General features: G+C 36.7%; 1 protein-coding gene across 6 annotated transcripts in view; it reads left to right on the forward strand.

The window, feature by feature from the left end:
- Positions 1-14,693, forward strand: part of ckn (CRK like proto-oncogene, adaptor protein) — a 331,376-nt gene that overhangs the window by 193,004 nt on the left and 123,679 nt on the right. For 3 of the 6 annotated variants that reach the window (XM_028171392.2, XM_028171394.2, XM_028171393.2), the window contains exon 2: positions 1,237-1,794. The exons of the other annotated variants lie outside the window; for them this stretch is intronic. In XM_028171392.2, coding sequence (XP_028027193.2) covers positions 1,263-1,794 — 532 coding nt within the window. In that variant the 5' untranslated portion in view covers positions 1,237-1,262. The remainder of the gene's footprint in view (positions 1-1,236; positions 1,795-14,693) is intronic. 6 annotated transcript variants of the gene reach the window in all.

Genomic DNA, 14,693 nt, shown 5'->3' on the forward strand with positions numbered 1-14,693 from the left:
TGTGTTACTGTCGTCGAACCTATATCTGCGTTTCTAAACTTTCTTTACACGCGTTTCACAATACACCAAGACACGTTCTCACATAAAAAAAAAACATAAATATCTGCGTAATTCAGAAATTGCTTTGAAAACTCTAATTAGAAGTGACAGTTCCTCTGGAATCATAATCGTAACACGCAAGTGCGTGACGGTAGCTCATTAGAATACGGATATTTTTAAAGAAAGAAAATTCAAAAGTAAAAGTTTCAAATGACACTTTGTCTTTTTTCCTTCTTCATTCAAGCTGCTAATAAAAGAAATATGCTATATTTATTAATAGGAAATCTGTTTTTAAGCTAGCACCGGTTGACACGAAGTCCCGTTTTACTTCTGCCAAAAAAAGTATAGTGATTCCCAATCGATTTGACGGTGACCAAATTAAATTGAGGTTTAGAAACTTATTCTCAACGTTTTCAATAGCATCAATGAAATAACTCTTCATTGTCAATAGGTAAATTGTAATGCTATACATACTTTTACTGGTGGTAGGACCTCTTGTGAGTCCGCGCGGGTAGGTACCACCACCCCGCCTCTTTCTGCCGTGAAGTAGTAATGCGTTTCGGTTTGAAGGGTGGGGCAGCCGTTGTAACTATACTGAGACCTTAGAACTTATATCTCAAGGTGGGTGGCGCATTTACGTTGTAGATGTCCATGGGCTCCAGTAACCATTTCACACCAGGTGGGCTGTGAGCTCGTCCACCCATCTAAGCTATAGAAAAAAAAACATATATACATAATCAGCTAAACTAAGAACTCTAGTCCCTATCTTCAAGAGCCAATTGAAATAATAACATTTCTTCTAAAGGATTCGTTTTATAAGTTGTTCGCTAACAAAAACACAATTGAGTGCGAAACAAAAGGACTACTGTTGCACAATTTATATTACTATGCAGAAGCCTGTGTTATTTTACGCCTATTCAAATTGCCTTGAGTGGTGTTTAAGCATTTGAGAAACATCATGCACCACGTACTAAAATGTTTATGTGTTTCATTTGCCTTTATAATTGTTTATGTATTTTAAATACGCAGTTGTTTTCGTAACTTATTTGGTCTTTTGTTGAAACATTACCGCGTTGCTCTATGGTATACCTATAGGTGTTATTATTGTATAAAGTACTAATTCTAAATATACCGTGCAAACCATGATAATTAGACACCCATGGAATGCGGTGTCTAATCCAGAAATCTTTTCATTAGGTAACTGACTGGGGATCCAATTAAAAATGACAATCGATAAAGCCGGCCGTCCTCCCGCACCGCGACGAGCTTCGTCCACATACAGAAGCTACGACGAACTCGGTAACTTAGAAAAAGGCAGACCACTAAAGTACAGGCACGGAGGCTTCGAGGACCTCACAGGAATAGAGAGAAGGATGTACGATTACCAAAACATGGACGATATTACTGTTATCAGTTCGGAGGAGCTACCAAAGCCTCGAAGGAGAACAATAGAAGGGATCGCTAATGGATTCAGGCGGACGTTTTCTGTCAGGAGTCGCAGAGGAGGAGAGCCCGAAGGAGTTGCTATGGAAACATTCAATGTGACCTATGAAGAAAATTTCGCAACAGTTAGAGGCGCTCCGTTTGGTAGACGCAGGTCGCTGTCGCGTGATCGCGGTTCGTCTTTATTGGCTAGGAGTTCGTCGGAAGGTGATGTGAGGATGTCGCTTCCACGTGCACCGCCTGCCACGCCGACCCCACGTCTACACCGCTGCCTCCGTGCTCTAGGCGGAAGCTGGAAGAATCTATTACTATGTGAGTTTTAGTATCGTCCTAAGGGCTTTGATTAACGCTTCAAGATTTCAGAATCATTTAAATAATTAAAAATGATCATATTTATAAAAAAAACATTACGACTAAAACCAATTTGTTCCTCTTTGTTGTTATTCAAATTAACCGTTCACTGGTAGCGCCTTGTCTGGGTTAATTATTGAAGCGACGGGTACAAATGACCACGAACGGCTCAGACGGTTTAAATCTGTGATTAACCACGGCTTAACCGAATTAAATGCTTTCTTTTATGTAAATCACATGATTGTTTGCACTATAATTGAGGCTGGATATAAATCAGAGATTAGAGCTGTGAAGCTGTTTTTCATTTCAGGCCACGCTGGTGACTAATTGAAACAGACGTAATGACCGAATATTATTGACGCATCGTTAGAGAACGCTTTGATTTATGACAGGCCGGCGCCAACCAATTATGTTTTTTTTTAAAGAAAAACATACTTCATTGGGAGTTTAAATTGGATATAACATAACAGAACTAAAGTGGATATATGAATAAAATTATTTTAAATGTATTTACACTTGCTTGCATTAAAATTGAAAAAAAGCGGATGAAATAAAAAAATTACGTCTCCGCCTATCTGCTATAAAAACTCAGCTACATCCAGACACTTATAAATACTATCGCACTTTGAGAAACGATATCCTCAACTGCAGTAAAACATAGGTTATGCCAGAATCTAAATCATGGTTGCTGCAGCGCGACCACAGAAAGCACTGTAGTATCTTCTCGCATTGATGTACACTAGGATTTTGTTGATCGCCTGTAAAACTTGTAAACTTTAAAGACAGGATCGCCCTGACTTCACATAGAAGAGCGTACACTTAACAACATATTAACACTTTAATTTACAGCAACTAACACGATTAGTCGCATTGATAATATAATATTAAGGCATCGAATAAACATATAATTATTTGAGTTCATAACGCCTACAACAAACACCTACATAATGGGCATAAGTGGGCACCGGATGTGTACTATAAAGTTGTATTTTAATCAATTCAAAAAAATACAACCCATTCACCAAATGAAAATGCAAATAGTGTAGGCACTTCTCCTTATTAGTAATAAATAAATTATTTATTTGATAACATGATTTTATTAGGTAAATTCGTGAACGAAAAGTTTTGTAAATTTTATTATTTTCGTCCTCGGCTTACCCAAATATAGATATCGCAATATTACCTACCTTGAGACATGATATTAAAGTTTTTTTTTTATTGCCTTTTTAGGCAGTCGAGCATAAGACAGCTGATAGTGAGGGGTTACCGTCGCCCATGGACCTCAGCAATATCAGGGGCACAGCTAAGCCGCTACCTAAGTTTCAACTAACTATCCCATTTGCGTCAGAAATAGAGATGATAGAACAGAGAAGATTCGGATAGGCTCACAAAATCTTCTACACAATATCAAATGTTATCAATTTGAATTAGTCTTCAGATAGTTCTAAGAAGATAAATGTATTGATTACAAGCAGCATGGCGTTCCGGATACGCACATCATAACAATGCATAATTGCACCTTCTTTTTCTCTCGGTACCGGACACATCATCAACATCTGGGTACTGGACACAACATCTGTCCAGCACAGACCACATACGATGAATTTAACCCTCACTAATCTAACCAGTGTCCAATTAAGGGAATTGCCCTTTTTAATTTTCTGATACGCTGAGTTTTCGAAGCCCTTTTCAAAAAAGGGGGTGGCTGGAACGTCTAATTACTGCATTTGAGACAATGTACATTCACCTTTATATACTAGTAAAGGTTTAATTTTATTTTAATAAATAAAATATTATAAAGTCGTGTTTTTTTTTATAAAAATAAATTTAAACGCGTTTGGAACATCAGATGTCCTCGTGGCATGTTTGCTTTTAAGTAGTTACCGATGTCTATAGACCGCAAAACATGATTGCCGCCACCTTCTAACACAAGGCCGAAGTTTTGATTATGCAACGCAATAAAAAGGTAATCCTACGCTTCACATTGAAATCCATGAACGTACACGCAGAAATAATCAGTGTGGTAATCAGTTAACTGGTGGTAGGACCTCTTGTGAGTCCGCGCGGGTAGGTACCACCACCTTATTTCAGCCGTGAAGCAGTAATGCGTTTCGGTTTGAAGGGTGGGGCAGCCGTTGTAAATATACTTGATACCTTAGAACTTATATCTCAAGGTGGGTGGCGCATTTACGGTGTAGATGTATATGGGCTCCAGTAACCACTTAACACCAGTTGGGTTGTGAGCTCGTCCACCCATCTAAGCAATAAAAAAATGCTTAGTGAGAGTTTTTTAACGTTTTCGATAGCTCGATAGCGTAAAAGTTAACTCAAATTTGTATGCCAGTTGGAACACCGCCCCTAGCGGCAAACGTGGGTAAACGTTCCAACTCCATATAAAGGAGACGGAAAATCGTGGGCCAAAAATGTAATAACTTGGAATGTAGTCTAAAAAATTTGTCATATTTTTTTATATAAGAATATAAAAAATCACCTCAATCCTCTTTCTGGGACCGGAGAAAAATGAGAAAGTTAGATTTTGTCGGTATAACGGTGGGATCGATTTAATTAATCGGTTACAGGATTATAAAAAGAAAAACATTGCACTAGGTAATTAATGCAAAGTAATTAAATGAGCGATTTATACTTGTTGTATACAAGTCCGGTATACGCTGGATTTAATTGCGATTATATACATAAATGAAGAAAAAGTCTATTATTACTTAACAAAGTAATATGATTATCGATTTCAAATCGATTAAAATCGATTGTATTTTGGATGACAGCTTTGATCGTAAGCTGACATGACGTTTGTTCATAGATTATACAATTATTTTTTGGCGCTTGTTGGTTTTTTCTGCTCTACTCGTTTTGTAGTATCGCGACTTCGACGCATTTTGAGTGTGTATCTATCGGGCTGTTTTTATATTTTCAACGATCACTGCTTTATTATTACGGATTCCAACTCTGCCAGCCTTGTACAACAATTGCTTCTACACTGGACACCGAAGATCGCTCACACGTTTGACTTGAAATTGTTGCATTGGATACTGTTGAAATTATGGATCGCTGTGTGAATTGTGGGATAGCAATTCCATATTCCATATATCATTGATATTCATTCATAATATGACATTTAAAAGAGTATCCAATGGATATAATAAACATTTACTTATGCTTAAATAAGTTATCATTCGGCTCTTTTAAAGAGATTGTAACATAACCTAACTTTTACTAAATCTTTATTAACTCGGCTCTCAGATTGAGAAAACTTTTATAATTTTCCGCAAGGCACTGATAAATCTGAATCTATTAATTCATATTAGTTTCATCACGTTACGTTCGGGCCCAAAAATGTATGTAATCGTTTCAGTCTCCTTTGTGCTAATTTTTACGTTATCCAGAACGTTAAAAACTCGCACTAAGTACAAAGGATTCTAGTAGCTACCCGTGCGGGCTCACAACACGCCCTACCAACAGTAAACCATCTTACATGTAAACGTGTAGTAATTTTTTTTTTCTGACAAATATTTTCTCGTTTCTAAAAACGCGATTTTTCTTGTTTTTTTTTGTATACTAGCGACCCGCCCTCGCTTCGCTTCGTAAGCTGTTATTTAATATTGATTTCTCCACTATTTAATGGATATTATTATACATATAAACCTTCCTCTTCAATCACTCTATCTATTAAAAAAAACCGCATCAAGATCCGTTGCGTAGTTTTAAAGATTAAGACATACATAAGGATATAGGGACAGAGAAAGCGACTTTGTTTTATACTATGTAGTGAAGAGTGAGCGATGTTTAGCTAATCACACTTACAGTATGTAATAAACGAAATGAAAACCAGCCCTACACGCTTAGGGTAGCGGAAATTATTTCTTAAATATCCGCGGGGCGTGAGAGAGGGATGTCACTGCACTCGCTGTCATTACTAAGAGACAGAGGAGCTTTTTATTTGCATGTACAATCCATGTACAGTATTTCTTTTGTATGTGTTTATATGCAGCACCGACGTAGAGAGAGTAGATATGTTTTATTCTACACGAATACAAAGTTAAAACATATGCAAAATTCCAAACAAATGCAGCAATGAGTGGTCTTGTTCTTGAGACGAAGAAGCAGGTGCACAAGAATTGTCTTAGAAAAGAAATTACCTATTCAAAAAAGTAAAACGTATACAAATATATTAGTAGGTACTTATGGTGCTTTAAAAACATGACGTAATTCTCATGCTCTAAATACTCAAATTAACCTTAAACATCACAATCTCAATACAACACTCTTTGAAATGTTCGACTCTGGACTGAGCTGAATCTTCACAATGTTTCCTGAATGTTTTGACCTGGCCTTTCTTCAAACTAAGTTTAAAAAGAGTTTTTAGCGATAAGCAGCGGCTTATGTATGCCCTTGAAATTGACGATGAAGAAAGCACATTAACCACTTACGATGTGGGCCGTGTGTTTGTCAGCCTTCGGAGGCATTTTTTTCGATCTTAACTTAAATTAAAATGAAATCACGCAAAACATTATGAGAAATTGTGTGCATCAAATTCCATTGAGCGCCTTCGAGGCTTGTCACCGCCGCTGTCTGTTCGCAGACAGACGTTCTCCCCATCTTTTAGTGAAATTGCTTTTATGAGTTGCTGTGTTTGTAGACATCAAAGAAAGATATTTTTGGGGGAAGCCAGCGCTTAGTTTTAAAGGGGGAAGACTGGCGTACTTATAATGAGCTAAACACAACCAAACGAAAAGAATGAACATGCTTAATTACAATCCTTCAACTAGGTACATCTATCAAACATGAATCTATCTTCTATCTATATAAGTAAAAATGAATTGCTGTTCGTTAGTCTCGCTACTAGAGAATGGATGGACCGATCTGGCTAATTTTGGTCTTGAATTATTTCTGGAAGTCCAGAGAAGGTTTAAAAGGTAGATAAATATGAAAATGCTCGGAATTAAATAAAAATAACAATTTTGTTTTTCCTTTGATGTGTCCCCCGTCGCGTCGGACGGATTCCTTTTGTTTTTTTTTAAGTTTATTTTATACAAAAGCTTAGGACATTTATTTATTGATTGAGGCACTACGAAGTCTGCCGGGCTAGCTAGTAAATCTATAAATTTACTAAAACTTCACATAGAACACACGTAAAGCGATAAAGCGACCGTAAAAGTTGTAAATTAATATTGTAACGTGCAGTCGTAACAGTGCTAATCTATTTTTATCTTTCGGGTCGCTGAGGGCACCTCACGTAGTCGCAGGGTTATCTCGGAGCGTGCACGGTCGACCCGGTCTGTCCGACATTATATTCGACCGTTACGGGTCTCAACTACAGACCCTACAGACACTAATAAGCACAAAACGCTTTGTATTGTATCATTTGACATTGCTTTCAATTATGGAATTCGTTTCTCTTGGTCTGTCCTTTCAAGGCGCGAAATGTTCGGGTTAAGTATATTATTTACTGGTGGTAGGACCTCTTGTGAGTCCGCGCGGGTAGGTACCACCACCCCGCCTATTTCTGCCGTGAAGCAGTAATGCGTTTCGGTTTGAAGGGCGGGGCAGCCGTTGTAACTATACTGAGACTAGAACTTATATCTCAAGGTGGGTGGCGCATTTACATTGTAGATGTCTATGGGCTCCAGTAACCACTTAACACCAGGTGGGCTGTGAACTCGTCCACACATCCAAGCAATAAGCAATTTAAAAAAAAAAGTATCGAGGGGTGACTTTGTGTGGTATCTTTGTAAAAGGTAAGTTTTATTTGGTATTAGTTAGTATCAACAATTCGATGTTTTTAATTTAACTTCAATTATGTTTATCAAATTCAAATAGCCTGAGGAAGTTTTTTGTTATGATATTTTTTTCCAAATCTTTAACTTTAAATGGCCTTCCTGGGGTCTCTGGTGCTGGACACAATAAGCGCTGCTAACAGCAATAACTCAGAGATGTGCATTTTTATGGTCCTTCCTTCATTTATAGTAAAGGAATCGATCAATCGTTCGAATACGCGTCATGTACCGCTTTAACTCCCAAAAATTGGTGCTTTCGTTTTTATTCGCAAAATTTGAATCCCAACATAGCCATTTTTTATTTTTATTGCTTAGATGGGTGGACAAACTCACAGCCCACCTGGTGTTAAGTGGTTACTGGAGCCCATAGACATCTGCGACGTAAATGCGCCACCCACCTTAAGATATCAGTTCTAAGGTCTCAGTATAGTTACAACGGCTGCCCCACCCTTCAAACCGAAACGCATTACTGCTTCACGGCAAAAATAGGCAGGGTCATGGTACCTACCCGTGCGGACTCATAAGAGGTCCTACCACCAGATTTGTACACAGAGGGCGTCTTATCCTTTAGGCCACAACGACAGTAATAAAAAGCAAATGAAATTATTTTCAAAAATAATACGGTTATTTAACAATACTAGAGGTCCCGCAGTAGTCGAAATTCGACTATAATTGGAATTGTAAGTATGTACACTATTATGATTGTATTTTATACTTCTATAAAAAAATATTAATAAAGACAAACAATATTTAATCTATTCTCAATTTGACCACAGACGTCAGGAACAAAAGTTTGACAATAAATATGCATGCGTGTGTGCGTCAAATACATGGTATGTAGTGTGTGTAATGTTTTCTTTATTGATTTAATGTATCTTTTATGCATTATTAAAAAAAAATATTAGCATTGTGCACTTCTTCTCTGTATTCTCTATAAGTGTGGAAAATTTCATACTCCTCCGTCCGCGCAATTTTCGTAAAAAGGGATACAAAGTTTTTGCTTCACGTATTAATATATAGATTAAACGAAAACAGACTTCTATAACGTATCTGCCAACATTCAATCGCACGTTATGCCTGTAAACTGCATGACTTTCATTCATTCGAGATCACAGCCAATTTATAACCGGATATTTCTGAGCGAAACCGGTCCACTTTGAAATATGTTAGATAAATTGCGCCGATCTGCAACGCCTGCAAAAAAAAAAATATATTACTCGCATGCTTTTGTTTTGTTGTTTTAATAGATGTTTCACATCTGGTCACGTTTGTGCCAGAAATCAGAATGATTTATTGTTAAGAATGTTTTTATATGTTAGAGCATCAGAGTTTATTTGATTTTAATATTATTGTAGAAATAAATATATGTACATATGTACATACATAACGATGAACGAGCTATGAAAATAGATTTTGTCTTTAACAATGAGACATCGGCAGGGAATAAAGTAAAGCTTTTTACGAATTGTTTTAAGATATGGCGGCAATTTTTAAATAAATATCCATTGGATGATTTAGGAGGATTTAAATACTATAACCATTAATATATTTTTTACTGGTGGTAGGACTTCTTGTGAGTCCGCGCGGGTAGGTACCACCACCCCGCCTATTTCTGCCGTGAAGTAGTAATGCGTTTCGGTTTGAAGAGTGGGACACCGTTGTAACTACACTGAGAGCTTAGAACTCATATCTCAAGGTGGGTGGCGCATTTACGTAGTAGATATCTATGGGCTCCAGTGACCATTTAACACCAGGTGGGCTGTGAGCTCGTCCAGCCATCTAAGCAATAATAAAAAACCACCATCATTTGATACGTTTTATACATGTAGTCAGTAGACAATCTAGTACAGTGATTGTGGCGTTAGTAACCCGAACTCTTAAAATGTAAATCGTAGTAAGAAGACGTAAAAATAATAATCTTTTTTTTAAATAGAATTGCAACAGCGAAAAACAAGATAAATTCTGGCGCAAAACAAATTCTATTTTGAATATAAGAATTCCAATCAACATTACCGTGTCAGAGATAACCCTTATCTCGATATTGTTCTAGAAATAAAACACTTCGTAACTAAATCGTGAACTGATAAAACTATCGTAATATATATACGAAGTTACGAATCTAGTTTACCTCTCGAAATCTACGCAAATTTAATAACCGGCTCTCGTCGACTCCGGCCCGGATAACCGGTTTCGAACAAGAGCTGCGGTTGAACTACGACCGGAATTAATTTCGTGTAATAATAGTTGAATAGTTAAACAATATAACTAGTTTAATGCTTCTCCGCATAGTGTTGAGCGGTAAATCTGAAGTTTATCCTGACGGCGTACCTAATTGTGTACCCTCTGACTGCAATAGGTGACGCAGACGGCCGATATTCAATAGTGATGACAATTCAACGCTTCTCAGTAACAGCTGTAGTCTTGACAGGGTTGTCGTAATAGTTGTGTAGGAGAGAGCAGATTTGATGCAGCTCACGACGTCTCGATATATCTCCCTACTTGAGACCACCTACATTCATTTTTAATTTGAATCCTCATCTCCTTTTTATCATTGCAACTCCCGCCATAGGAGCAGAGTTCATCCATATTATCTGGAACCGTTGCGTTCATCGACAGTGCGTTTCCAGAGGTCTTTTCTGCCACGCACCATCCGGCTTTGGAATGAACTCCCCTCCACGGTGTTTCTGAGGGCTATGAAATGTCCTTCTCGCAGCGGCTTTACTCTGCCCCTTACATTGCTGACGTCCATGAGGGACTGTAACCACTTACCATATGCTGGTCTGCCTACGAAGGCAATAGAAAAGAAAAAAAAATCAATACTAATAAATACTATCGATCTTGTCTGTAGATCATTCTGTAATATATTATTAACGTATGGAAAGTAACATTGAAGATATTATGTTCGTCTATCGTCCATTCATCTATCACTCGATTACCGCCATGTCCGTTTCCATGTTGCAATGTTCATCACTTAAAATTCCGATTACTTAGCATTTAGCAACAAATAGTTTCCATTGTGAAAATAATACAAAAGAGAAAATATGTACAATAAAATATGTACGTCGGCAATTTATTCCAACGGATAACGATTTAATAGTGATTTTGTCGCGACAGTCGGCACAGTAGCGGCAACGGGCCATTGTTCCATCGGTATATAAGTTCGTTTAATTGACACTTACGTGAGAAAGGCACCGTTATCTGTTTGTGTGTCATAATCTACTAATATTTAACGAGGTCGTCGAACTCGAGGAAATGGTCTTTAGAGTATTCAGTTTTATTACAGACACTGGCCGACATGCTAAGTATAAATCTTAATGATGGTAAACGGTCATATAATTTATCAATCAAATTGTGAGTTATGGTCTTAAAGATATTTAAGACACAGATTGGAATGCAAAGTAAAACGTCGTGTTTTATACGTTTACTAGAGACCCGCCCTCGCTTTGCTTCGGAAACTGTAATTTATCATTGATTTCGTCACTATTTAATGGATTTTATTATACATATAAACCTTCCTCTTCAATCACTCTATCTATTAAAAAAACCGCATCAAAATCCGTTACGTAGTTTTAAAGATTTAAGCATACATAGCGATATAGGGACAGAGAAAGCGACTTTGTTTCATACTATGTGGTGATATTGCACGCAGAAACGTAATAAATTATAAATAAAAAAATAAAAAATTATTCGACCATAATCTTTATTTATTCTAACCAGAGAGTGTATTTGATGATATAGAAATGTGGATTAGACCTTAATATTTGTTTGTATACAACTGTGTACATAATCATTCCCGCTAGTTTTCTTAATACGGTACTTAAGAATAAAAAAAAAAAAAACCTCTTTTCTATTTTACCTATTCTACAGCAGAAAAAAAATATAACTACAAAATAGTGTGGACCACAGATGAAACGTAAAAAATAATGCAATTTGTTACCTAGTATTATTAACGATGAGACGTCCTCGTGGTCTACGTAAGAAGTTGACATTTTAATGTTTCTTTTTTTTTTCAAAGAGCATTCTTCCCCTTTCTTATGTTTTGAGCCTGTACGTACTCGCACAAGGCATTCGTGAGAGTATTTGTAAAGAAAAAGTATATATTTTTCCGCACGACTGTCGTCCGCTCCTTTTTTGGGGGCAGGGAAGAATTTGCATTTAATGGAGACAGTGTTATTTGTTTACTATAAGAGGAATAACGAGGACTGCTTAGCATATCTGTAGTGGAGATTAAAGTAATACTTAATTGTTCTTGATAAGGAGTCTGAACTAGTTTGAATACTAATTTACTGGCTAATAAGAATTATGTGGCTCTCAGCCTATGTACTGAAACAAAAAAAAAAGTCCATCTAATTTTAAAGACAGAAGTTACTAGACAGCCATTTACAATAATAAAAAAATCAGAACTTAATGGCCAGATCGATTGAAAAAATCAATATTTATATAACTTAGGTTTTCTACGATGTAAATAGACAAAATGATTAATTTTAATTCATTTTAATTTCACGTGGTTCGATATCTCAGCATCATATTGATACGTACACTCGTAAATGGAGACCAAACAAAATACTTAACGTTTATATTCTTGAAGGTCATAACTAGGGTTGCTAGATTTTTTTCAGCCTATAAAGGGCAAATGCTTAAAGAGGCAAAAATATATGGGAATTTAGTTTTTTTACCCGGGACAAATAAAAAACAAAATGATATAGTGACATTCTTTATTATTATTTTTTTAACAAATTTTTATCGGTTTATAACATATTTATAAAAATCAATACAATTATAATCGTACGGTTCCAATACGGGACAGAGTCAGTCCCGCCGGGACATTTTAAACTAAGCCTAATAAAATACGGGACGTCTCGGGAAATACAGGACGTCTGGCAACCCTAGACTCATAACCGAAATATCAAAACGAACGCAAAGAAATCAAAGCGTTTATTTCTCGTGCCAACGCAGACGACCAATCGCGCAATATCCTTGCCGGCATAAATTCTTGAGTCAGGTCCCGGCCGCGCCGGGTCGAATTCTCCGAGCTATTATTCGTGTGCCCTGAGACTGAGCCTTTCAATACCCTTTGTTCGGGCTAGGAGGCTCGCCCTTTGTACCTGCACTGTCTCGAGACGAAGGCCGTTGTCGACTTTTTGGAAGATTGAAAATCTTGGTACTTACTTGAATTTTGTACGACAAGATTGAGGTGCGGATAACTTAAAAAAACAAAAGATTTCATATGAATTAAAACCAAGGGATCACTTTATAATTAAATTTACATCAAAACAATGCAAATCAGGGTATATATATCGCGTTTAACGAATGTTTAGAAGTTTTAGTGATAAAGCTATATAAGTTACAGGTGCCCGTTTTCAATTCATTACATTAATTATTTATTTTAATACATAAAAACAATAAAACAATAACGTACTTGTATAGTGAGATATCACAAATAATATTAATAAAAAAAATTGATGTTGTTTATCAAAAATTTGGCAGCTGAGACATTCGATTTCCCTTCACTAAAACGATGAAAGCACACAGAATTAGTCGAATTTCCCGTCACACGTGCCCGATCACAATGGTTCAGAGCTGTACAATAGGAAATTTGATCTATTCAAGTGTAAATCGAGATCGAGTTGGATAATTTCGAGGAGTTGGTGGAGCACTGTGTGTGTTTATCTAGGGAACAAAAGATTCCACCCTCTTTTGTAAAAATCACCGGTTTTCGTACTAACAGTCGCTTTGCTTATAATTAATTAGAATAATTTTTTATAAGCTTTCATTTAAAATTTACTAATTTTATTTTCCTTTTCTTTTTCAGGTAAGCAAAAATCGGTATTGTAAATCAAAAGTCCTGTCTGAGGTAGGTGGTAAATTATCGGTTTTTTTTTCGACATCCCCTTTTTGTAACATCATTAACTTAGAAAGGGCGGACAAACTGCCAGTGATGAAGATAAACTACCAAACTAAAACGCAAAAGGAATTTCTTTGATTTTTTTCCCCTTAAATGTCTTAGGAACCATTCCAAAACCTTGGATGCAAACTATATGGACTACGAATCAACGAAATTTAAAATTTCCGTTAGCAAAAACAATAATTATGAACCGATTTCCAAAAGCAAATATTCTCGTCCAAAAACATTTTAATAGAACACATAGGTGACGAAACGGACAATTGCAGCTGAGACTAAAATACCTATGAAATTTAAAACGTCTTTGAATTAAAAAAAATCTTATATTAATTTAAGGAAGGTTCGACCTGTATGTTATGCATATGCATTTTTACATATTATAATATATTTGAGAGTAGTACAATGAATTCTTATTGGTAATCATCAGATTTTTCTTCTTTTTGTATTAATTAAATTGTATAGAGTTAAAGAGTGGGACGTGGCAGCACCTATTAAATATATCTATATCATATAGTAGATTAATATTTGCTATAGTGTCATTACTCAGGTAAAAATAAGCAGATATACAGCCCAAATACCAGCTTCTTCCATTTGACTCCATACAGAAGAGAGCCGTTCGGATTGTCGATAATCCCATTCTCAAGGATCGTTTGGAGCCGGAGTAGAGTTCATCCATACTACCTGGAGCCACTGCGGTCATCCACAGTGCGTTTCCAGAGATCTTTTTTGCCACGTACCATCCGGTTATGGAATGAGCTCCCCTCCACGGTGTTTCCCGAGCGCTATGACATGTCCTTCTTCAAACGAGGCTTGTGGAGAGTATTAAGCGGTAGGCAGCGGCTTGGCTTTGCCCTTGGCATTGCTGAAGTCCATGGGCGACGGTAACCACTCACCATCAGGTGGGCCGTATGCTCGTCTACCTACAAAGGCAGTAAAAAAAAAAGAAGATATGCTGTATAGATTAAATTCAGCCTACAACTCCCTTGGTAGCGGTTGAATGTAACAAATTGCCACTTCCCCTACATACTAAACGCAAGTAAAAAGGTCAATTAAAATTATTTTGCGTTACTATTCTGACAAGGTTCTTCATGTTAATATGATTTTCGGCCAGAATACCTAAGTCGTAGGCAAGATTAACATCATATATTAAAAAGCACAAAACATTT

The sequence above is a fragment of the Bombyx mandarina genome, chromosome 17 (assembly GCF_030267445.1).
Source record: "Bombyx mandarina strain Sakado chromosome 17, ASM3026744v2".
Taxonomy (NCBI): domain Eukaryota; kingdom Metazoa; phylum Arthropoda; class Insecta; order Lepidoptera; family Bombycidae; genus Bombyx; species Bombyx mandarina.